Source organism: Perissodus microlepis, chromosome 3, assembly GCF_051167445.1.
Source record: "Perissodus microlepis isolate ML-2025 ecotype Zambia chromosome 3, ASM5116744v1, whole genome shotgun sequence".
Classification (NCBI taxonomy): domain Eukaryota; kingdom Metazoa; phylum Chordata; class Actinopteri; order Cichliformes; family Cichlidae; genus Perissodus; species Perissodus microlepis.
The window spans coordinates 39,784,247-39,811,096 of record NC_140463.1 but is presented as its reverse complement, the minus strand read 5'-3'; the positions used below and the strand labels follow the sequence as shown (position 1 = coordinate 39,811,096).

General features: G+C 40.0%; 1 protein-coding gene across 2 annotated transcripts in view; it reads left to right on the top strand.

The window, feature by feature from the left end:
* Positions 1–26,850, top strand: part of pcxb (pyruvate carboxylase b) — a 291,593-nt gene that overhangs the window by 77,185 nt on the left and 187,558 nt on the right. For both annotated transcript variants that reach the window (XM_084924410.1, XM_084924409.1), the window contains exon 11: positions 15,586–15,748. In XM_084924410.1, coding sequence (XP_084780536.1) covers positions 15,586–15,748 — 163 coding nt within the window. The remainder of the gene's footprint in view (positions 1–15,585; positions 15,749–26,850) is intronic.

Sequence of the window (26,850 nt, the reverse complement as noted above, 5' to 3'; positions counted from 1 at the left end):
TCACAGCAGATTGTGGGCATATTTCATATTTAGTTGGATACTAATAAGAATCTGCTGCTTATATTCTCACTATTAAACTTTATCAGCATATACTAAATGGATGTAGACTACAATATTATCAGTTAGCAGTTATATGCTATCGGTTTCATGTTAGTGGGATTATGTTATGGGGTGCCTTTTTCTGTACGTTTAAGTAATGCCTGCTTTTGTGTCCTTGTGGTGTTTGTCATGTTTTTGTCTTTAGATTTTCTTGTTCACATTTAAGAGACAAATTAGAAGTTACGCTACACTTCCTGCACTATATCACTGTCCTACATGTGTGAGGACTGCACAGCCATATGAGCGCCACATTTAAACCCAAGGCTGGGATTATTAGAACTGTATTTGCATGAATTACCATAGCTTAAATGATAAATTAAACTGTAATTTCCATACATTTTGTCCAGTAATCCCGTTTGGATTCATCCAAAGCCTTTCCCCGGGGCTCAGGGCTTCTGAACAAAGTCTTTTAAAACGCGTGATGAAGACCAGAGGAGTGTGCATCAGAGGGAGGCATTTAGTGGTTAAGGCCTTGGGACAGACATGCGTCTTGGGGATGGGAGCGGGTGGGGACCTGGGGGCCATACGTCAGTCTTCCCCCTAAGCTGGAGATGCAAGTGACTGCTTTTTGTTTTTCCTTGACTTTAAGTGTTGTCTGCCACCAAAGAGGAGCAGCAAAAGCGGCTTGGCTCTCGCTGAAGACTTACTAATGAAGATGTCAGTTTCATTTCTGACTTCACTGCGCAGTCATGAACCACAAGGGATTTGTCAAGCACTGATTCACTTTGTGTGACATACTGTACATTCGACCCGCTGATGCTTGTGTGAAAAGGTGCTGGAGCGTTGTCTGTTTGAACCAGCCAATCGCAGGTCATGTTTGTCAATATTGTTAGGTTGTCACACCCACACACAGACTAGCAAAATAGATGCCAAGCTCTGCTGCTTGCATTCAAATGATTCACCAGCTTGTTAGGCAGAGATCTGTGAGTGGAATATAATGGGCTGAAATGACAGATGAAATCCCTTCCAGCTACACGTAAAGGAAGCTTTGCTGCCTCGCTGTGCTGTCTGGCATACAGCAGGCCTAGCTATTGAGGAGATCATATATTTAATCAGCTTCCACATAAATTGTCTCAAATGCCTCTATCTGCTTGTGTCAAGAAATATTTCTTACATGCGAACACAAGAAACATAAATATTCATACATTAAAAGGAAATTGAGTGTGCTCTGAGCAGTGGGTTTAATTAAAAATATTTCCCTTTTCGCTTCGGTATATAGAGGAATCCCCTGAGACTTTGTGCAACTGGGTTTCATCCTTGATTTGTCTTAAGAAAATTCCACCAGTAAGGATACCAAACTTCAGAAAAATGTCACAGGTCCCTGAATGCATCGATGTATGCGTCTGAGAACCATGTGTGCTTTTTTTTTCTTTCTTTTTTTTCTTTTTTTTTCTGCAGAACTAAAATAATTAGCTGTGGCACTGACGGTGATAATACGAGCTGTATATTAAAAGGATAAAACCAGTGATGCTCCTTTATTCTAAAGACGGACCAAAGGACGTCATTGACAGATCCACCTGACCAGCTTTACCTGTGACATTGTTTGCTATAGACATCAATTTGTCAACAAGTAAAATCACATCAGGGAGGAAAATGTTGCGCTGACGTGCTCCTTTCTATGAGTGTGGACAGTGTAGCTTTGAGTAACTGCTGTATACAGTGGCCTGCTTCAATAAACGCTCGGTACATAATCAAATGCATTTTAATCTGCAGCTCAATAAGAAAGTCTCGCGTCTTTATGAGTAAACTCTGGGTTGAGCTTGACTTTTCTTAGTTTTTAGTTAAACCGACCTTTGTTTCTTGTGCTTTCTAAAATTCTCCTTCTAGTCACCATCCTTTTCTTTCCTCATCCTTTATTGTGACCCTATTGCCTCCGTTTCCTTCTCTGAATGTGCTGCTCACCATTAACTCATCTGCACATAATTCATTTTGTTCTTTCTCTGCCCTGCTCTCCTCATTCTTCTCTTTCACGCTGTATTTATTGCATATCGTTTTTCTAGCCTTTGTACTCTCTCCTTATTGTTGTTGCCTCCATTTTATTCTGCCAAAGCTCATATTTTATACTTATCACGTTATCTGGCTGGTCTGACTCATGGCCCCGTGTCTCGGTGTATATCTATCTCTTTGTCTGTTTGTAGGGTTTCATAACTCTGTTTACATGCGCCGTTTGCTCGCTTCCTCTTGGATATCTTTGAGTGCGACACACATGATGGATTTTTAACTACATGTGTATTTAGTATGTTGACTTGCATAGCTGTGGCTGTGATTGCGTGGGTGTTTGAGGGAGGTGGGTTATTTATCTGTGTCTTTCCTCCCTGTCTCTATTTGTGACTTCCACTGTGCAATTTTCCGAGTGAGAGAACTTGGATTGCCTTTTATCAGCCCTGTATGGACTTCTGCATTTTCGTGGTGATTTTTGTGTGTCTGCTGGTGTGGTTGTTTTCCATGTACATCCTTGGAGACTTTAAGAGAAATTTAATTAAAATTTAAGTTCAACCCCTTGAAATGCACTATTCCAGTTTCTTTTCTTTTTTTTCTTCCTAGGCAGGTAGATATATAATTATATTTTCACCATAATTCTGCAGGGTAGCAGGATACAATTAGGTTGCTGAGCAACTCAAAAGATATTAATTGTATAATTTTCATCTATCTAGAAGAAGCTGATTATAGGTGATCCAATATCAAAATATGTTTCTAAATTCCATTAATTAAAAACCCCCCAAAAGTGCTTGAAAGTCAGGTTTCATCCATTTCATATTGACTCACTAACTAATTGTACTTGGAAAAATAGGAGTAGAAGACTAGGCTTAACTTTCAAAGGTCTCAAAACACATGTTGCATGATTGCCTTTTTCTTTGAGACGGGGTACCTGGAATAAATAAACGTGTTCGAGTGTTGCGTAGGTGTATGAGGGATTTTTCAGGGTTCATGGGGGCTTGTGGGACTTTAGATTTTTTTGCTGTTTTACCTTCAGGCTCAGTTTTGGGCCCAGTTCAAAGGGAATTTTGCAACTGGCAGAAGCCTACTTGATGAATTCATTGCAGCTTGTGCACTCATTGTAGACCTTGGTGATGGTGGTATTTACTTAATATCACCTTATTTAATGTTTAAGGGTTATTTTAGGATGCAGATTTGCAAATTGAGAGCTTAAAATAAAATTTAGGTCTGCGGGTAGGTTTCATTTTAAACCAGCACAGAGTTGAGTTAATATTAAGCTGTGGACACAGACATCAGGTCAATATCCAAGTCTAATCGCCTCCACAGTGTCTCAGAGCACATCAATTTTATACATGAGTCTAGATCTTATGCTCAGAGCTCTTACTCCTGTTAGATCCCATGAAAGCCATGAAATGTAGCGCAGTGCAAATATAAAGTTGAGATACAAGTCAAGTGTAAATGAGGACTTGCATGAGTGCACGTGTCTGCTGCTTCCATGCCGTCTCAGAGTTTTAACGATCGGTGATTTCAGATCAGTGTTTGGATAGCTCATGGGTCAAGCAGTAAGATCATGTTGAGTTCATGTTAAGTTAATAAAGCATGTTGTAAGGACAAAGCTGTCATCCCAGCCGTGTTTCTTAGAGATGTTGGATTTCTTGTAGTTAAAAGGGAAACGAAGCAATGTCTGTGTCTGTTTGCCTTCAAGGCAAAACATCTGCTTGGGCCTGCATAACATTTCATGCATACAATTCAGCAATAGAAGCTGTGCAGGCTGACTGTAGTTGGGGGTTGATTTGACTGTTCACCATTTCTCAGCTACAGATACATTAACAACGATTCATTTCATAAATTGTTAGCTCTTTTCAAAACCTCTGCCAGAAGGTGCTGTTTTAAACTATTTTAATCCACTTTTATTGCTTGCTTTTCCTTTTCATAAAAATGATCCATTTTTCTTTTTCATAGCCGTTTACATAACTCCCTCTTTGACTGAATTACCTCTTGCTTTGTGTAATTAAAAAATAAATATATAAATAAATGTCCTGTGGCTTGCCTGGTACAATAATCATATGGACTTTATAAAAACAACACAACTTGATGACTAAAAGTGAAAATCTAAATCTTGCCTATAACCAGCCACGACATTATGCTGTGTGTCCAACTGTGACTGTCGGGGTTGTCGACTAATAAATCAGATGTGGAATGGGAGGAAATAAAAAAACGAAAACAAATTGCTAACAGTGTTTGATTTATACTTGGGGAGCCTGTTCAAATATAGTCTGTGTGGAAATACTCGTGACAAACTTGACACTCCATTATCGAGACTGACAGTAATCATTACACTCACAGTATATCTAACATTGCCAGTTTCCTATTTGCATTATGATACATGTTTATTTTGTTCTACCTGCACAGGTTGGACAGTCTGTTTGCATGACTGATGAGTTTTGGTGAAAGTAGTCGATGTCTTATTGTTACACCTGTGATGACGCTATTGAATGGAAGAAGCTAGTGTCATAGGTAGATGGTTTTGCCAAACCGTATTGTAGACTGTGTCCGAAAAATGCTTTTTAAAAAATGTTTTGTTGGCATTTTTGTGTATTTGTTTCTCCCTGTGCCTGTCCTGTGTTTGCAGTTTCTCCCTTTGTCCCTTCTGTCCCCCCCCCCCCCCCTCTCTCCTTTTGGCTTTTCTCCTCTTGCTCCTCGCTGCCTTCTGGACACTAGTTAGTTTGCATTCTTCTCCTCACACTTCCATCTGCTTCATAACAAGGAAAGCAGGAATTAATTAATAGGCTCATAGTGAGACTTGAGAAAGTGGGGGGGTGGTGTATCTAATCAGTCTGGGTGTATTTTATGTGCGGATGTATGCCATAGCAGCATGTTTGTCCATATTTTGACTCCTTGCCTTATCCTGCTCCACAAACTACATCTTTTTTCAGTCTCTCTCCTCCTCATTTTTCCTCTTCCTGCATTATTGTGCAATATTTCCTCCCTCTTCCGTGTCCAGCCATGTTGATTGCATTTGAACTGGTCATTTTTTTAAAAAAAAAAAACTGAGTCAAATTAATGCCAAAACAGCATCCTCCCACCACAGGATTCAAATTTCTCATTTCTTGATCCCCCTCATCTCCTCATTCCTCCCGTCTGTCCATTTCTCACGTCCTGTACCCGAGCTCCATGTTCTTTTCTTGTTTGCCGTCTAAAAATGTCTAATGAAAATCATACAAACCAAGATGGGAGGCTTGGTGGCTTCATTTCCCTCCTTTTCTGTCTCTTGCTTCATCTTTGTTTGCTTTTCTTTGATATTCTCTCTCGCTCCATTTACCTCCTCTTTATTGTCCCTTCCATCCGTCCTTCATACTTTTCTCTCTTTGTCCTCATCTTTCTCTCTGTGGATCTCCTTTTCTTTCACGTCCTATTCGTCTTTTCCCCTCCTGATTTCTCTTGTTGCCTTTGTTTGTGTTTATCCCTCGGTATATTCCCCTGCCATCCATTGCTAACACTTTATCTGTTATACTGTTTTTCAACATTTCTATTCCTGCAGGCCCCACTTGGAAGAATTTTAGATATTTTTTTCCCAGTCATTTAGAGATGAGTTGAGGTGTGTGTGTTGACAGTGTATGCACATTTAGTAGTCAAGAGTCTGTATTAGTTTTACTGAAATGAGAAATATATTTCTTGATTTGCGTGTTTTTTTTTGTTTTTGTTTTTTTTTTGTTTTTTTTAACCGCTTGCCCTGAAGCCATCTTGAAAAATGTATTTACCGGAGACGTAGTTTGTGTGAACATGAACAGATATGCCTAGGAAACATGTGAGTACACCCTGAAATGGTGTGGACAAAAGCTCAGTTTGGCAATGATGTTATAAAGACAAAGGTTTGCTTCAAAAGGGGCAAATGTTTTGCATGTGGCCACATGTGGGAAGGGAAGGGGCAAAAGACAAGAGGATAAAAGAACAGGACAGAAGATGGAAGCAGAAAATTACATCTGAAATATGTTCTATTAAAAATGGCAGGATAGTGACGCAGTGGTTGGCACTGCTAAAACACAGCAAGAAGACAATGTGGTCAAATCCACCATCGTTCTGTGGAGTGTTTGTGGATTCTCTCCGGGTACTCCGGCTTCCTCCAACAGGTCAAAGACATAGATTTAGTGGGGTTAAGTCAATTGGTGATTTTTAAATTGGCACCAGGCATAAATGAGTATGAATGGTTGTGTGTCTGTATAGCCCTGTGACAGATTGGCGACCTGTCCAAGTTGTGTACCCCACCCCACCCCGCCTTCTTGGTATGTAGTATAGGCAGTGCAGTTACCTTTAACAACAATACAAGAACAGAAGGGAAATATGGGCCAGATCGGACAGGTTCTAGATTTGTAGGAGCCAAGGTTGTCTGACAACAGAGGGCTCGCACACAATAGGTGCGAACAACAAAATAGCCTTTATTAACAGTTATCAAAGTTTAGTAGATTGTGCACAATTAACCAAAAGTAGAGCGCGTTCTTGTAAATAAAATAAACCCACAAATAGTCGAGCCAAGGATTAGGGATGGGTATTGATAAGATTTTCACGATATCGATTCTTTTTAAAAAAGGAGAACACTAAGGTCGATTAGCTTAGAACTTTGTTTTGTCTTCTCTTTGAACAAGATAGAAATTTAGGAGTAACATGGCCTTACAAACCCAACAGTGAGATCTTAAGAGATCCACAGCCTACGGCTCGTCAATGGGGTGTCACAGGGTTATTATTTATGTAAAATAATAAAATAAATATTCTTCTGTAGCAATAACCAAGTATAACATAAATTATTCTGTAGCAATTACACAAGAATATCCAGTAATGTCCCTGCCTACAATTGAACACATTCACTTACCGAAAATCGGGGGCATCTGCTGCGGCAAATAGGTGCAAGCCTTTTACCACAAACTTAGACGAATGTCACCGAGCAGTGACTATCCTGGCCTGAAAGGAGACGCTACCGGTAGACTGCAGTAACAACTGCCAGCGAGCGCCAGCCAGGCTCTCTCTCATCATGGTCACCTAAATGCACAGTAATGGCAGGTTTTGTGATAAGGCAGATCGCGCTAACATAATATGCACTGTTAGTTGATTATTTACCTGCCGCATTAACGGGAGAGGATGTGCAAACGTTACCGCTGCTGCTGGGTTGAGATTCACGAGTCCGGAGCTAATTTAAAAACACGACATTCATTTAAGGTTATCACGTGTTTTGTGAGCAAATGCTTTTGCATAGTCGTAGTGTTTCCTCCCTTAAATGAAATATCTACTTTGCAAGTATTGCAAGTTGCCCTGTTGTAAATGGTAAATGGCCTGTATTTGTATAGCGCTTTACTAGTCCCTAAGGACCCCAAAGCGCTTTACACATCCAGTCATTCACCCATTCACACACTGTTGTCATCCGTTCTTGTAAAGTATAACCAAACTTTTGAGCGTTTGAGCCGCCGTGTTTCCTGCCAGGTAAATGACGCTCCGCAACGTGGTGACGTCATTCGGGGCGACTGGAATCGATAAGGGAATCGTTTGCAAAAATGGCAAACAATTCCAAGGAATTGAAACAGTGGGAACCGGTTCTCAACAAGAACCAGGTTTCGATACCCATCTCTACCAAGGATATATTGTGTTTTGTGTCTTTTTTTTAAAAGTCAATTTCAGTCTGTCAGTGTTCAATAGTCACCTTGTGTTTGTAACCAGTCGGGTTATAAATCTACCAGTTCATCCGGCTCTTTGGGCTGGGGCTCGCCATCCAGTACTGGAAAACGGATCCTCGATTCTTCTCAGGTCCTCAAAACCAATCCAATCCAAATAAGCAAAGGGGAAAAAAACCTGACCACATGAAGCAACAAATGCTACACGGGGCTTCACAGTGCTCACGTTGGCTCACGGCCTTCGGGATACACCATCATTATTTTCACTGAAAAAGGACTTTTACTATCCAGTTAGCTGCTTCACCGCACGGGTAACGGATCTTTCACCGTCTGTCTCTTGCGTATCTGACTGGTACGTGAAGGCGCACACATGTCTGAGCAGCACACACAGATTCAGACCAGCCAATGATTGGTTGCTCAGTGGATCTAACGAAAACACTCCACACCATTTATCCACATATTAGTTAATCTTATGTTTACATGCTTTTTATCAGTATTTATTATATTTAAATGCTTTTTATCAATATTTATTCCCATTATGAAATGAGTATTTTAATCAAAAGAGTATTAATATTTATTTAACACTGGGTTACAGTAGATAATAGGACTCATTTCCTTTCTTACTGTGAATAGATTGCTGCCATTTATCTGTTAAGTGTGTAACTGTAGCTCAGAGACGAGCATAAAGAAACAGCTAGCTTGGTTGATCCCAAATCTGCCAAAGAGCTCCCCAAAGCTGATTTAAATGCTATGTTGTTTGCTTAGTTAGTGTATGTTTCATATGATCAGACTAGCCGTTTCTCCATGTTGCTAGGTATGTACGTTGGATGTAAGGGCTGCTGAGCAAACAGACATTACGATGATATAAATCCTTTCCTCTTACACTCGGCTGGAAAACTAATGTATATTTACCTGAAAGTCAAATAATTTAAGCTCGTTTCTTATTTTTCTGCCATATTTTCATTTTGCAACATTCTTTATTAAAGCTTTCCCGCCTTATGCACTGCCACCTCTTCTTGTCCTCCCTGTCTTATCTCCTTCCCTGTTTTACCATTATCTATCCCTCACCCTGAGTCATTCCATTTTACTCCCTCCCTCGCTCCCTTCTCAATTCGACATGGACATCCTCCTTCTTATCCCACTCGTTCCACACTCCAATTTATCCATCTTATCCCTCTATCCTTCCTTCCCTCTCCAGTCCCAACTGCCGCCCCCCCCCCCCCCCGTACTCCCTCTTCCACCTCTTCTTTCACGTCCTTCCACCTCCTCTTTGCCTTCATTCCTTCTGTTCTTTTGAGCAAGGCCAAATCCAATCTTTTCCACACTCCCACTTTTCCCACTTGTTCTTTCAGTCTTAGTATCCAGCTTTTTATCCTTTACCATACTCCCACTCTTTCTCCTTCCACTCGCTTCATTTCTCACCCTCCTGCCTCAAACATTAGAAGTATAGCTGTCATCTTGTCTGGTTTTTAATTTCCTCCATCCATATGGTTCTTCAGAGTGAAGTTGCGCATTTTCTTTGTCTTTTATTTCCTTGTATTGCTCCTTCCCCATTTTCTCATCGCCTTTGGCCACAACAAACTGCTTCCCCCTCTCGCTATACTATATTCTTTCTATCTTCCACTTTTATTTCCGGGCGCACAGCCACCCCCTTCTCCCCTGCTAACGAGCTCTGAGTGAAGCGACTGAAAATGATATGCAATTAGTACTCAGCCTTCATGGCCTCTGTGTGCGCGCGCGTGCACATGTGACAGATTGAGACAAAGTTCTCCGCGCTTGCAGCTCGATGCCGTGCTCTCAGGTACAAGAATGAGGCTAATGTACTTTCCACGTGCAATGTGATGATGTAGGAACGTGTTTGGTAAAGGTAAGTAATATGAGTGTGTCCATAATAACAAAAGGGAAAGGCAGAAAAATAATCATATGCTGGCAATGTCCATATAGATTATGAACATATTTAAGAATTTAATGGGGAAAAAAGTGGGTTTGTCTGTCACAGGTCAGTACATTATACATCCTCTGATCTCACTGCACCTTGGCACTGTAACAGAGCGTAACTCAGAGCAGACATGATGATTCATTTTAATAGAATTACATTTTAATGAAACCTTCATTGTACTCTTGACTCTGGAGATGACCTGCAGTAATTTTAGGATGATATTTAGGATGAGTTTCACAGGAACAAATGTAACAAACCAAATGGCAAAGCAGCCAGATGTATGTAGTTGTGGTGTAACACTAGTAGTGGCATGTAGGACCCGTTAGTGCTACTTTGTGCCTTATTTGGCACAAAGGGGTGCATGCATAAAAACTGGTCCTTCGTTACGGTCTTTCTCTTCCTGTTTCTACCACCTTAAACTTGAAATTGAAGAAAGGAAATGAGTCCTATGTCTACTTTCTTACTGTGAAAAGATTGCTGCCATTTATCTCTGTATAATTACCTTTAACTACAGTAGGAGGCCAGAAGGAAAATATGGGATCAGATGGGTTCTAGATTCGTAGGCGCCAACGGTGTCTGACAACAGAGGACTTGTACACAATAGGAATGGAAAATTCCACAGTATATCAGGTATATATTAGCCTACAGCTATGGCTTGTTAAAGGCTCTAGATCCAAAGTACCAGGCAAATTAATTTAGCCATGTGTCATGAAAACAGGTTAAACTAAATAATCGGGATTTGTTAGTACATAATCTAAAAGTTTCCTGAACCCTTTATAGGATGTACATGGCCATAGTGCACTGATTCAGCATTTCCAGTGCAGGATATCTTGAGGAAAAGAACTGGCTCCATTGTCTTTGATGGGAATATTTTACTCAATCAAACATGACGTTTAGATAAAAAGACGTTAAAGTCGACTCGGTTAACGGTGATGTCTTGTTAGGCTGCAGCTAAATCCTCTGTCAGGTTGAGTGTGTTGGACTGATAAGACGTGAGCTAGCTTGGATAAAACATTTGCATTGGTGGATAAACAATATGTGCACAGTCTTGACCTCGACTTCAGATGAAAGGGTTTACCTCATCTTTGAAGTTTCTCAGAGGGAGACATGGTAAGTTCAATTGGAGTTTAGCCTTTTTGCGAAGACTGCAAGAGCCGATTTGTCTTGGTGTCTTTAATGTAGAGCTTTAGCGCCGGAGTGTAGAATGCGGATTTGGCTATCAGGACTTTTCCTTCCAAACATAAGGCCAGTGACTCTTTAAAAGTCAATGCTTAGATTCCACAAGAAAATGTGCGTTTAGCCATCAAAGCTGAAATATAACACGGTATGAAGACCTACCTCCATACTTCAGATATTTCTTGGCTGTCTTTGTCCTGGTGAAACACGGTTTATGCTGCTGGTCCCCAAAAAAGCTTTTGTTATACTGAAATCTGACTTGCACTTTGTGATAGTAGCAGTCATTAATGAATCCAGCTAATGCTGGAAATGCCCAATGATTGAACCTTTGTGTAGTTCCATAGTTGATAAAGTGTATGTCTTATTTATATCTCTAGTAGACTGGTGTTTCAGAGTTGGTCTAAGTATTTACAGGCAACTTAAGTAGCCTTAAGTGAGGTTGTTGCACAGATCGTAGAAGTAAAGGCCAAGTAATGTATTTGGCATTTGGGTTCTGACAGCATTTAAAAAAACAAAAGGCAATTCTGGGAGGGATGATAAATAAACTTGTCAGCTGAAACGGAGCAGAACAGATCCAGTATTGGACTGGGCATGTTGAAGGATTTATACGTTCTTGGCATTTTCAGGACAAAAAATATTGGATGTATTGAAGGTATGGCCTTAAAGTCAGAATAAGCCGTACTCTAGAATTATTGAAAATGTTGAGTACAAATAACCATTTAGTAAAAATCTGTAAAAATATTCATATATATTTTTAGATGCAAAAATGTACCACGTACACAGATATAGTTTGTTGTCATTAATAAAGGTGGAAAGGACTTGCATTTCTACAGCTACAAAGTTTGCTCAAGGTTGAGTTCGTTCCCTCTCGTTGGCTTAGTGTATAAAAGAAAAGAGCAGGCAGCTTTGTATTGCATTGCATTTGTTGTAATTATTTGCTAAACTGGGGAATATGCTCTACTAAACCTTAAAAACAATTGACAAGTGCCTTAAGGCAGGTGGTGAATAATGTCTGAATGCAGTCTAAAGTTGTTGTACTGTGGTGGGTTCGAGTCTGAACTTTGTCATCATTTTCAGTTTGTTGTGCTTACGTGCGTCATACTTGAAACAAAATAATTTAATCAAATTTCCACCATCTAATTGACAAAGAACAAACCGCAGGGTAGTGCTGCAACTCAGGAGTACCTAGTTTGGTGGGCTCTAGACGAAATATAATTAAACTGCTATTTGTAGCCTGCCTGCTGTGCTCGGTGCATGAAGGGTACTTGCATGAGAGAGTGCACACACAATATGCAGAAAAGAGGGCGTAGAGGTCAACCACTTGTGTTTTTTCTTTTTTTTTTTTCCTTTTTAAATGAGCAGACTTTTATAAAATTACATGTTGGCCATGGGTAGATGTGTGAAAAGGCAGTAGCAGCTATCCTTGGCACAGCTGCATTAGTGCAACACATAATATACACGTCACATTAAAGAGAAACTGTCTGAATTTTGCGCTGTCAAAGTATCAGACTTTTGTTTGACAGATACATTTGTAGAACTTTAAAATATTTATTTTACATGATACATTCATTGTCAATTAGTTTCAAAAAAGGGTAGCACTGTAGTGAAGTCGTGCTCCGAGGACGAACAGCAGCATCTCCTGGGCTTCGCTCAAATACCTCAACTGTACTAGTGTGAGTAACTTTTAAAGTGTGTATGTGAGAGAGAGGGGGGGGGGGAGAAGTATCTGCAGTGTCAGAAAAGTAAATGCTTTTAGTGGCTGTTACCTTACTTTAGCCATGAAGTGTGTTGGTGTAATCTGAGGCTGCGCTAAAGTATCAGGTGAAGAAGCAGAGAGCTGCGATGGGCTGCAGAGTGTAACCGGGCTGCTTAAGTAGCAGGTCAATTTTTAAACTTTCTAATTTTGTTGATGCAGCAATTTCTGGGCTCCACATACTTTTAGTTGTGTGTATATAGGAACAGAACACTACTGTACAGAGAACTTCCAGATCTGGCATATTTCTCGCATTGAACCATAAAACACAAACGGTGAGATTGAAGAATATTAATAATCCATTTATTAATTATGCATACCCATAACCCATATTTTTTCCAGTTACAAAGTATATATTCAGCCTGATTTTGTGTCCTAGGCTTGCAAATGAGTCCTGCATTATATATGTAGCATGTATATTATAGTAAAGAGGGTTATGAGATTCTTAAAGAAGAGAGAAAGGACACAAAACATCAAATAGTGACGTTTAGACAAACAGTATTTCCGTTTGGATATTTCTTGATCTTTCACTCCCTGCTTTAGTCTTATTACCACAGGTCATTCTCAGACCTTGAGATTATTTGAAAGTGTGGAAATGTGGATCTGTAATCTATTTGAGTCGGAGCTTTCAGGACATATTATACAGCTAGCTGCATTATTCCTAACCTGAAGTTCTTAGCTATCAAACTCTCATCCCTGCTTATAGTATCCAACTTTGTTTCCGTACAGATGTTTCAGGTCAGTCCTAATAAGTCTGGTTAATCCTGTGTTCTCTACTTTGCCAGCAGTTACAACATGTAGCATTTACTGTCCTCACATTTTTATTATAGCCGAGCAACAGCTCTTAGGCTGTAGCGCGGCATTTACTTCACTGAAGGCAAATCACTTTCATCCCCTTCCTGCATAGTTGGGCCACATTGTGTAACTTGCTAATGATCCAAATGACTTTTATTCTGTAAATGACTGCACTGAGGGACAGATGTTGCTGCAGGCGCTTTAATTTGTCGGAGTCAAATTAGTATACAATGAATTTCATAAACCTTCAAGGCGCTTCACTCAATCAGAATAGCCTTATGTTTTCCAGATAAATTATGTACAGAAGGAAATCTAGGTCAGACTTGATCTGTGCAATAAAAAAAGCCAAGCGTTTGACTCCCAACTGAGAAAATGTTTTGTCATCTCGTTTGTCATTGAAATATTTATTTGCATAACACTAAAGAAGTTCAGTAGGAACACAATTTCCATTTTCCATCTCATAAGCCGTATATTAGAATTTCAATAGTTGTCCTTTTGGGTTTGTTTATTCTTTTTTTTTTCCTTTTTCTTCTGCATTACTTTTAATGAATATCTGAATGCTCTGCAGATGTCAGTGTGTTTATGTTAAGTGAGCAAGTTGAACTGCTGACAGAAGGCGTTACTGTCAAAATAAATTTGTCTTCACCAATTATTATATGTATTATAGTTTTATCTCAATTATTAGCCTCAATAAAATTGTACACAACACAAGAGAGAAAATAAAAATCCCTGTTCCTGTGTACTGTCGGGCAAAGCTCTATAGCCCTCAGAGGCTAACAGTGTGGATACATAGTAACCAGTTTTTGTTGGTAGTATTCTCAGTCTGGTTTCGAATCTGTATCCTAATTAAAAATAAAATAAAATGCAGAGAAACCCAGAAATTTCCATAACTGCTGTTGGGGGCATATCCCAGTGTGTCTCATTTCATCTTGTTCTTTTGTTATTGGAAGATTTGAGTGGAGCTGTCTAACTTCAAAGTTCCAACTTATTCATGAAAGTGGAACAAAGACATGATGTTGGCGCCTGTCCAACTTATCAAGAGAGAGTTGGTGTCTTCTACCAACACATTTCACAGCAGGCTGATGCATAATCGTCCTTCTGTTTAGCCAGGATGTGGATGCAACAGAAATGAGACATGAAGGAGATGAAAGCCAAAACAGTGACCATGATCTAAGCTTGTGTGCCAAGATGTTTCTCATTCATCCTTGAAGTTGGAGAGGTTGTGTAGTTGTTTGTCTTGGGCAGCGGGTGGGCTGTGTGAGGAATTACATCTCCCCTCGTCCACACACTGTCTGTCCACAGCTGCATTTAAAATGTGCCCCCATTAAAATAAACAGGAAGAAGTATTTTTATACATTTGGTTGTGTGTTTGACTGCACAAGGTCATGAAGCTTAACCTAGAACACCTCATTTGAGCTTTACATTTAAATAAATGCATTCAGATGAGCCAAAATTGATGTTAAGGGTTACAGCTCATGGAAATGGGAGAAACTCTGTCCCTCTTGCATTTAAATTCCTTCTTATATTGAATAATCACTGAATACAGATTTACATAATGTACTGCTGTTTGTGTGCATGCACTTGCCCCTGAGTGATGATGCATTTCTAGAGTTGTGAATAAAGTGTTTTGCATATGTAAAACAATTTGTGTACTTTACGTTTCTGATGTTGTTTGAAATGTAACATAATACACAGAGCTGAATGAAACGCATGCTGTGAGCATCTACATCTGTGAGTGACACATTCAAATTTAATAAATCAAAATAGTAGTGATCTATTCATCTTTGTAGCACCTTAGTATGCCTAATAATCTCTAATGAACACAAGTTATGTTGCCCATCTATCACTTGGTTAGATTATGTTAAATTGGATTTACTGTGCCCAGCTTGTTTACCCCTCTCTCACTGTCCTGGAGTTATTGTTTCAGCAGCATTAAATTAGTAGTAGGATATCAAATGCATTGTTTGCTTGTCAAACACTCCAGATTCATTTCCTCAAGTGAGAAATTAAACCCATTTTATCTCCAGACCCTCTCTGCCCCGATTTTATGCCAAGAATAGCTAAAGAATCTTACATTAAGGGGAAAGTGGTCTTTCTGCTCCCATAAGTCTTGTAAGTGTGGAAAAAAATGTTCTCCACAGTGACATCAAGGGAAATTAAGGGCTATTCAAACCATACTCAGGTTGTCCATAATTCACCTCATCGCCTCTCTCTCTCTGTAACAGCGTGGACCTGGTGCATGCTCAGCTCCATGTGTGCGAGGGCCGCAGCCTGCCAGAACTCGGCCTCAAACAAGACAAGATCAGGGTGAATGGCTGCGCAATCCAGTGTAGAGTGACAACCGAGGACCCATCCAGAGGCTTCCAGCCAGACACGGGAAGGATTGAGGTAGGCTTTATCTACAAGTGCCCTCATTGTGTTCATTTGCTGGTGTAGTGAAGCTATTTGTCTACTAAGAAACCTAATGAAGATGGCAAAGGCCAAAAGAGGCCAGCTGATTTTACAAAATCAAAAAGCTTTTTTGTGGCGGTTCAGATGGTGTGAACAAGACTGCAAGAGTGAAAAGGTCCTTTCTTTTTGGCGAAAATTGCAGGAATAATATTATTTAAAAAAAAAAAATAAATAAAAAAAAAAATTCATGTGTACATTTTCCACCAGTATCCTGGGATCTCTAAATTCACTAAATCTGCCAGAGGAGTTGAGTGCACTCTATCAAAAGCCAGTGTTTGCGGCATATCAAATTATTTTAACCTTGTTAGTTTATACTCAAACAATAAGAGCCTTGGAGCCAACCATGCGTGCACCTGCATCGTGATCTTGATTTCTGAAAATAGAGCCAGTGATTCCAAACGAGAACCATTCCCATAGTGATATGATATAATTTTTGCTGTTTTAATGAGAGCGGAGTATTCACATCCAGCACGGCCTGGGTGAGGCTGCTGCTACTGACAGGAACTGGAAATGTGAAAGCTTTCACTGATGGGTGCATTTAAACCGTTAGACTGAGTGGGTTCATCATTGTCTGAAGGTGGGGGTGTTGAAAACATTTCTTTTGGTTTACAAGTACTCTGTTCCACATTTTGATTAAAAAGAAATGGATTACCAATGACTTTCTGGTCTTACCAATTAATTCTGTTACAAAGGGGTGAACTAGAAGTTGTTTTGCATATAGATTTAAATTTCATTTGTCATTTCATTTTGCTCCAAGGGGTTTTAGTTTATTAGCGGGATACGTGGCTCAATGATCAGACTTAATTTAACCTGGAAATATCAGCGCATTAAAGAAAGAGCCATCTCAGAATTTTCATAATTTTAAGTTGTATTATAGTAAGCAGCATACATTCCAGGATCACCTTTAAATTGGCCTTGCAGGACCAAACATCGAATCTGTTTTTAAATACCATCCTCATTAGATGGCATTCTCACGTTCATTACTATTCACCGTGAAAATTATGTGAGAAGAGTGGCCATGAAGGGGCTTGTGACCTTTCCATTTCAAGGACTTTCCACCTTGTTTCTACTCCATATTTTTCCTCTTCAGCTTCCCCCTGCAATTCTCAGAAACCTCCCTCCAACCTACCACTCAGCTTAACAATAATGTACATATTTCACACACCCAGATTCCTTCTTCATAAAGCGCTCACTCTTCTTTTCAGCCATTTTATTAATTTCCTTCTCCATCGGGTTTATCCTCGTCTCTTTACCCGTCATCCTGCACCATTTACCTGTGATTTTGAATGAGGAAACACGATGGACAATAGAGGGATGCCTCACCACCACCATGCGATGTGAATGAAATAAACACAATCAATAAAGATGGAGGAATGGGACACGAGGCACTTAATAAATTATTGCTGGACAGCCGTGACTGGTCGGAGGCGGAGCAACACAGTAAAAGGTGAAGGGCACGAGGATGAAAGTTATAGGTTGTAATTCACTTGAGGTGTCCGAGGAAAGTCGAGTAATTGGCTTTGAGAAATAACGACACTGAAACTTCTGCGCAGGGTCGGATCAGATACAGATAACCCTTCAAACACGATGCTCCAAATATTTGAAACCCACGTGGTTGTAGCACAGAAGGTGATGGATTTTCAGCAGTGCTGTGTGTCAGTAGGAAAGGACTGGAGCCACACACTACTTCCATAAAGCACCAAAATAAACTGTCCTTTACTTGGATTAGAAAAAACAACTTCACGTTAGAACAGCATAAAAATCTGCAAAAATAAAGGTGGGATATTTAATGTTGGAGGTAAAAAGGGAACAGCACCACATCAGAGGCTATTTTTATATCTCATCTGTATGTGAAGAGCAAAGTGATGCAAAATAAAGGTAAATACTGGGCTCACATTTGCAGTGCTGTTCCTTAGCTTTCTGGGGCTGTTCACTGTGCGCATGTGCGCTAAAGTAAACAAAACGGGGAGGAAAATTTGAACTTTGATAATAATGGATAGCAAGATTTGAACCTGAACTTCAATATCAATAGGCAATGTTTTATTTATTATAGGAATGAAGTCATTACTGAGTTTTTCTGGGGCTTCTAGTTACTTTTCTCACCAGTATGGTGCCATACTTGCACCAACACATTCACCCCCAGGCAAGTTTCTGCCCTGAATAGATTTAATAGATGTGTTGCCAGGGAATAATGGGTGTTATATAATGTTAAAACAAAGAACTACCACAGCTGCATTTTCATTGCAAACAGTTAAAAATTATATTGGTACATTTTTTTTTAATAACAGTTCAGTAAATTATGCCTTTTTAGACTTTTTGGAAAACAACAAAGAAGTTACATTTGGTTAAAAACAACTGAATTTCAGTAAATCTTTACAATATTAACCAGCTTCATGCAACACAGCAAGGTTAGTGTTTAATTTGCACAGCGTGGATATACCACAGAGGTCTGCACACACTGAGTGATATTAAAATCTCACAAGTTTGACTTGTATTTTTCATGTCAGCTCTTAAATAGGAATTTCCTTGAGGTGTTGACTACCTGCAATATATACAGTTTCCCTAAACTATTGTTTTCTCTTCTTCTCTCGGTTCATATTCTCCATAAGATGCTTTGCTTATGCACCATTAAAACATTGGAGGAAGCAGAATGAAAAATATGCTAATGCCTTAGCTTTAGGGGAGCGTAGCCTGGAGCAAGTAAAATGGTGTTTAGGCATAGGAGGCACAGAGAGGTTCATAGAGGGAGAAATAAAGTAAGGTGTGAGCGAGGGATGAGGAGTGATGGATGCCGTAGTGCAAGCACGGCAGCAGCCCCGTCGACAGAACGACTGGGAGGAATGGACTGCCTGCTTTGGAAGGCGAAGGGGGGAAGAGTATTAAAGCAGCACCTTGACATTTTGTATTTTAATCTATTTTTCTTCAGACGCTCTTCATTCGGTATGTTTGCGAGTCTTTTGGCACGTAAACGCTGTGATCAGTTTAGCTTTGTGAGATATGAAGGTGATTCTAAGAAGCACAAGTGGAAAAACCTTTACTCCCATAGTGTGATAAGTGGATGATGAAAGACTATTTACTGAACCCTGAAATCACGTTACGGCAGTAAAACAAAGATGGTAGAAATATGGTTTTGTTGTTCACAGCGGGGGAAACAGTGGGGGTGAGTTTGAGCTTGCTTCATAGTATGCTGAGGTATTGAAGCAAATGATTAACATGTGATCTAAGGGAGCAGCGATCACCCTTTTTTCATCTTGTTTATCTGCTGATCCATCTTCACGATGGAGTTGCTCCATCGTGCTCGTGTCTTCCTTTCCTCTTAACTCTGTCCTCCTCTCTCCTTGTCAACGGTGCCCTTTTCTCCCAGTTTCCCATTGTTTCCACATTTGCTCTCAATCCATTACGTCCAACTATCAATCTTCCCTCATGCTTTCACCTTTAACATCCCTTAACCTTTAACATTACCAACAATCTCTTCCATTCCTTTTCTCACATTTGTCTTTCCCAGCTTCGTCTCTGCAAAATGGTATCAAGTAACAAGGCCAAGTCCTGCTGTTCTCCTCTCCTCCCAGTGTTCATTTTATTCAACCTCCTCCTGTTACTCAGAAACTCATTTTACATCTTCCTTTTCCTCTCACTCACTCTGCCTCCACTCTGTCCTTCCTTCCTTCCTTCCTTCCTTCCTTCCTGCTGTCATGTCCTGCTCGGCGTACTAAACCAGGGGAACAGAAAACCCTTACTGGAGCAATACCAGACTACTTCATCTTCTCCTTCATTCATTGTCCCATTAGTCATAATGTGACGATCAGATGAGGATTTAACTGTCCTCCCATACATCACTTGTCTTTTCTCTTCGACGTGTCAACCAGCATTACTCACATCTGTGTCTCCACTTCCACCCCCCCAACAGCATCCTTCTCTTGTTTGTTTCTTTTAATGGAACACATTTGCATGCGTCACTCAGTGTATTTGATGTGTTTAAAAATGCTTGTGCATGGGTCTACAGGCCTGTGTGTGCCGGTATGTGTGCCTCGTTCATCCGAGGAGCAGTCTTGAGTTTGAAAACAGGTGGAGTCTTAATTAGAGGAAGTGTATTTGTCTTGCCTATCATCATAAAAACACCTTCAGCTGCACACCATAAACAGACCGGCTCGATCTTATTGGCAGTTTCATCACTATCTTTTTCTTCCCTGCCATTAACAGAGCCGCCAGTCACCGGTGTAATCAACTGGTGACTGAACTTGGTCTGTTATAAGTTTGAACTCCTGCTTAAAAGTTTTGACTGTTGATCGATTTCCTATGTGCTGTTTTTGTTTTTTGTGATTTAGGGTTTTAAAAAAGTGGTTAACATAAGAGGAATTTTGACAGTATGTTTTGAAAAACTGTGGTCCTGCATTACACTGAAAGAGGCTCAGAGTTGGCTCTTTAAAAAAATGCAGGTATCTCATTCGGTCATCTCATGATGCCTGCTACCATTACCTGCAGTACTGTGAAAGTCTTGGGCAAATGGATGCAGTGAGTTTATTTGAGCATGTAGAAACACAAACGAATATAAGGCAAAAACGGTGTGGGTGTAATTCAAAGTCAATATTTGGTATGACCACCTGTATTCTTCAGGAATGGCTCTACATGCTTGTTGGACATTCAGAGCTCCCCTTTCGATGCTGGGTGCCTTTTTGTTCTGTCAGATAATCCCACACTCATTCAATAAAGCTGACATTTTAAAATTTCAGCACCTCATCAGACCTGTTGCCACTGATTTTCAGTCCAGTTGTGTAATTTGGCCCCTTCAGCCTTTTCTCCCTGTTTCCCTGCCTCAAGAATGGCTTCCCGACAGCCACACGTCCACTGAGACAGTTTCTGATGAGGCTTTAGTGAAGAGTAGCTGGATCAACTGAAGGGCCAAATGCCTCTCCAGGTCCTGTGTCAAGTCTTTATTGGATTTTTTTCCCCCCCTTGTTTCTTATGAAACTGACTTTAAGATGCTTTAGATGGCTGGGGTTGCCACTCGCAGGGAACACTGTACAGCATGCCAGGTTTTTAGTTAATAGCTGAATAGTTTTATTTTAAGCTTTTGTCTCTAAATTCAGCTAAAGAAATGGAAACAAATGTCATTGTGACAGGCTTTTAGTAACAAAGTGCCTTAAGGTGCAACACTAGTTAATCTCTTGAGTTGGATGCCTTTCATGCTTGAATGAGTCATTGGTCAGTAGCTTATCAAACGGGTAAAAACAAACTGAAAATGGTCAGCTACAAGGACTGGACTGCACATGTGTGAAGAAGTAGTCAATGTCCAAAGGAACCCTTTGCACAGACTTCTGCACAATACTGTATTCAGACCAACCAGTAGATGTGCATTCAGGAAAACCCAGATGAGTTTTTCGAGAAAAAGCTGCCGTTGAAGAGAACAAGCAAAGGAAATGTAGCTGTTTGTCATAGCTATTTATTAATACTGTGCCGTTAATGTTATTATCGTGCAGTCTATATATGCGAACGCCTGATTTTTGCATCCGTGTTTATTGGATCCAGTGTAGCTTGTATTAAACTTCTGAGACTTCATAATCTTTAGATGCCTTAAGGATGCTATAATGTAATTTTAGCTAGTTTGAAAGTTATTAGTCCAAGTCTGGTGTAGGGCTTTGCAGTCTACTTGTGGTGTGAAAGAAAAACGGACCAATCACAAGGCTGTGTGAGTAAATTAGATTAAACTGCTAAACTAATACCCACAGTGACACGTAATGATGTAACCTTGGCGGCCTGTGCGCTCAAGGACTAGCAGTATTTTCCATAATGGTAGTAAAAAGTGTCGAGGTCAGCATTTGTCTATAAAAAGCGGTTTGTCACCATTGCTGGTAATGATAATGGTAACCTTATTATTTTATACGCAGATTAAAGTCATTCCTTCGCAGAGAGACGAACACATTCAATGCAGTAAACCGTGTCATGCACTTATTAGTCAGCAGGATGTGATTTTCCCACACATACAGTTTGTAGATGTGATGATGCAAGATCACATCTACTGTCCAGTGACTTCACGAGAGGAAACGTCTCTTTTGGTTTCCGATAGCACTATACAAGGATTACACATAAAGCAAGAAAACAGAGTGAGGGGCACGTTCACATTGCCCCTTGTTAACACCCCTGACCCCTGACCAGAACACCAGACCTGCAGGAGGGCAAACCAGCAGCACTGTGGCTACAGACACACATGCAGTCCTACAAGATGTGATTTCCCAAGAAAAAAGGGTTTGACCTTGAAGGTCGTGGGTGGGGTGATTCCTCCCGTGTGAGCGGTGTCTACGCAGGCGGAGTTTGTTGTATCGCTGTGTGAGGAATATGTTTTATCATATTTATGCTTTTTTTTTTTTTTTACCCTGTTTTTGTATCTCATGCATTGAATGCAGCAGTTTCCCCATCTTTGCCTCTCATCACCATGGTAATTATAGGCCCATACCAGCCTGTATTTTTACAAAGTGACATTTCTCCCGTTCATTTATTAGTTTACCCTCGACTGAATTGTCTGCTCATCCATTTGGTGTGCCTCACTCTGCGTTCCTACTTCTTTCTCATCTCTCTTCTTTCCATTTGTATTTTTCACTGCTAATTTTTGTTCATCAAAGCCAAATATTTGCTTATAATGTGCACGGAAATGATCGTGTTTGCAAATCCTTTTAATGATTTGACAAAAACAACTGTGGAACATGTTAAGAGACTGTCAGTGTTTGTATTGAGTCAAGAAAGTCTCGGTGAGCAAAGTTTCTTACTTGGTTGCTGTAGCTCATTCAGGAGAAATCTATTTTCATTCAAAGACCAAAGCTTATTGAAATTGGGGAAATATGCATGAATGAACATCGTGAAATGCTTTGTCTCCCAATTTTCACTTAAACTGCTCCAGATTCCAGCTGTCAAAGAAAATCCCGACTGTTATGGGTAGTCGATGGCATAGATTTTTTTGAGAAATCGTTGCCGTTCTTCGGTAGTCTTCAATTTCCAGCGACACAACTCCTCCCAGCAATAAGAGCATTTGTGATTATCTGGTTCTCTTTTTTTAAAATGTTACAATGAGACAAATTGAATAATTCTTGTTAGCAAATTGGTCTGCCGACGAAGTGAGGAGTAAGTGGATACATCTCGGAGGAATAAAAGAAGCAACAAAACAAATGAGTTTTCAGGCATAAATCCCACCACTCAGACATCATTAGGAGTGATGAGAAAACAAAGCACGAATTAAATGCTCAACAAAAAGGTGTAGTATATCAGCAGAGGAATGCACATCTACAAGCTGTTGCCCCTGCTATGCACAGTGTATTCTAAAAAATATTCAGACTTGAGACATGTTGTAGATTTAATTATTGAAACATAAAATTACAATCTTTGCGTCAGTCTTCACTCTGGAGGAGCCCAGGAAGACGAGCTGCTGCCTTTTTATTGTAGCTGTTGGGGATAATGAAGAATTGATGACGGTGAAAACATGTTTTGTATTTTTTTTTTTTTTAAAGAAAGTTAAAGTTTAGAAGCAGCTCTTCGTCTTATACGAAGACTCACCAGACACTTCATTAGGTACGCCCTGCTTGTGCTGGACTGGACACTGTTTTGCCTCATCCCACAGGTGTTTATAGGAGTGAGATCTGTGGAGACTGTATAGAAGCCGTATTGAGTACCGTGAAGTCATTTTCATGTTCAAGAAACCAGTTTGAGATGATTTAGTGTGACTATAAAGGGATGAACACAGTCAGCAAGAGTACTGAAACGCTGTGGCATCTCAATAAGCTCACCTGGTACTAAGATTTAACTAAGTGTTAGCCCATCTTCACATTATGAAGGCATAACGCATCAAATCTGCTCCAAGGTTTGTGTTCAGAGATGCTCTTCTACATACCCTGATTGTAATAAGTGGACATGAACTGAAGAAGCTTCTCGGATGAGAGGTGAAACGTCTTCAACTTAAAGTCCAGACGCTTTTCTTTGCAAGCTCCTTTGATTGTAATAAGTGGTTACTTGAGTAGGGGTCAACCCTTCTATCAGCTTGAAGCAGTCTAGCTATTCTCCTTTGACCTCTGACATTAACAAGACATTTTCTTCCTGCTGCTTACTGAATATTTTCCTTTTTCCCCTGATCATTCTCTGTAACCACAGAGTTGGTCATGTGGGAAAATCCCAGTAGATCAGCAGTTTCTCAAATATTCAGACCAACGCGTTTGGCACCAACAATCATGCCACGTTCAAAGTTAAATCACCTTTCCTGCCCGTTCTGATGCTCAGTTTGAGTTTTAACAGGTTGTATTAGCCATGTCTACATGCACTGATTTGCTGCTATGTGATTTCCCTAATTAGACATTTGCATTAATGAGCAGTTGAGCAGGTGTACCTAACAAAATGTCAGGTGAGTGTGTATCCTAACAGGAACCTCTCTGTCCATATTTTCGACCAGTCTCACTCTGTGTGGTAGTTGCCATCCTTTGCCCCTCTATACTGCGTCTTTCTCTGCTCCCACTGTATCTTTTCCCTTCTATTATCCCTTTCACCCTCTCCTGGATCCATTTCCATCTGCCTTCCTCACTTCCTGCTGTCACTATCAGTTTCCCCCTGTTTTCTGCCTCTGTGTTTATGTATGTGATCTAGACTGTACATGCAGGTGTGTGGGAGTGTTGGTGTGCAGCACGTTCAGACGTAGATGTGCTGCATGCACACAGGTGTGTTGTGTCTATAATTGAAATTCCCTGCTGTTGACGAGCCTTCTTGCCGTCTCATATTCCTGTCTGTTTTTCCAGCTGATCCTCCCTCTCTCCTAACTCTCATTTATCATTCCTCCTGTTTTCTATCTACTCTCGCTATCACCCTCCCATCTCCTCTCTTCAGTTTCATATTTATATTTCTTTCTAGTTATTGTTCAGTCTTTCTGTCATTTCTCATTTCCCCCCCCTGTGCACCTGCTTCGTGTCTTCTGCTCTTCTGTTAGTTGATTTTTGCAGTTTCATATTTCTTTCAATGTTTTCTTTCACCTTCTTGTCACATTGGTCCCCATCTATTTTTGCCTCTTCCTCTCTCATACCTGATTTCCACCTCCTATTCTTTCTTTTGCACCTCACTCTCATGTCACTTGTTAGTTTTTGCAGATTTCCCCCAGTTTCTCTCCTTTCATCTAATTTTTAAACGCTCGTTCTGTTTATTTTCTTATCCCCCTCCTCCTTTCATTTATTTCTACATCTTTCAAACACTTCTCCTTTCTCTATCCTTCCACTCATTCTCCCTCCTTTCATCCCCTCTATGGAAATCTTTTCCTTATTTATCACTTAGTCCCCCGCTCCTCCATCTTGCTTCCTCCTCCCTTACTTGTTTGTCTAAATCGGATTCCTCCCTTTTCTCCCTCCTGCTTTTGTGCACACCTGGTCTCCCATTCACTCTATTCACAGTATACTTCATCTCTTTGCTCCTTAACGCTGCACTATTTGTCATTTTGTTTTTCTTCTCATACCTGGCTGTCATTTTCTCTCTCCTTTTGTTTTCAATGTCTTACTTTGTCTCTGCACCCTGTGTATTCACAGCTCTTATCTGTGTTCTTTCTCAGTCTTACATTTTCTATGGAGGATGCTTGCATGTGTTCACACATCTAGTATTAATATAATACAATACTACATGGTTACATCGAGTGCCATGTCTGTACTGCATTATTGAATCAATACTTCAGGAAATACTTACAGGAAATCAGTACATTAGGAAAGGCTTACCTTTACACTTTTCCTACACAGTGTGCATATTGAAAGTGTTTAATTTAGCAACAAAAATTCGTTTCTCTTTAGTAGTTTCCCTTTTTGCGTCGGCTGCGAGGGGATTGGAGTAACTGAAGTACTCTGGAAGTAGTTTTTTGAGATTATTGTTCAGGCACTTTCTCCTGTAGAACTTCATAATGTTCAAGCTTTCTGATGCTTAACTTCATCTTGTTATTTATTCATTAAAAAAAAAAACAGTTCCCACAATTTGATGTAATTTGTTCTTTAATCTTCCTGCTGTTACCGTGTAATTGAAAGGCAGATCTGTTTGTTGATTTCAGACAAGCTCATTTGTTTGTGCAGATGAAACATTACTGAAGGATGCTCGAGTTCATTGGGACTAAATTTGAGGAAGTTTTCATTTTTACCGAAAAAGTTGCGACTGACCCTGTAAAAGATGTTTGTTTAAAGACAGATGGAGACAGTTGAGTTTTTAATGTCTAAAATGGCATCAAATGAGAAATTACGCCTACACTCGGTGTTCTTCAGTGATTATCCACTTCAAATGAGCGTTTCTAGCACCTCAGAAGAAAAGAGGGGCATTAATTTTTCTTTAAGACAGCAATGACCTGAAACTTGAGCTTTTCATTAGAGGATTTTGAAGCTGTATAATGATAAAATACCCAGTCTCCTTCTGAAACATGACTGTTTCTGTCAGTTTTAAATGACAATAAAATCAAGATTGTTCATTTCTTGAGTGCGTAAGAGTAAAGACAGCTATTAGCTTCAAGTGTGGTGAAGCACATTTATTCATGTTTTGACTGGGGATGCACGGAACAAGTAAAGCAGGTGTCTTCACTAGTCATTTATCACAATGCCTACTTTCAGTTTTCACAGTGGGTCTACATTCACTAAGGCTACGTTCACACTGCAGGTCTTAATGCTCAATTCCGATTTTTTGATCAAATCCGATTTTTTTTATTTTTGTCTGCTTGTTCACACTACAAATAAAATGTGACAGCAAACGCGCTCTAGTGTGAACGCTCAAAGCGGCCCGCATGCGCAAAAGAAGATGTCACACATAACGCGCTCTGTTTAGACCCAGAGCAAACAGTATTGTTTGACTGGTGGCTCTTAATATAATGACTTTGGACTTTACGTTTCCCAATTTTTGCTTTAAGTTATTTTGTTATTTACATAATAATGTAAATAACCTAATAATTATCCTTATTGCTGTTTTAGAGGAGCGGTGCTTCAAAGGATAGCTGCAGATTTCTGTCAGAATCTGCAGATTATACAGTACAAATGAAATGTTAACGTTTCTCCAACGTT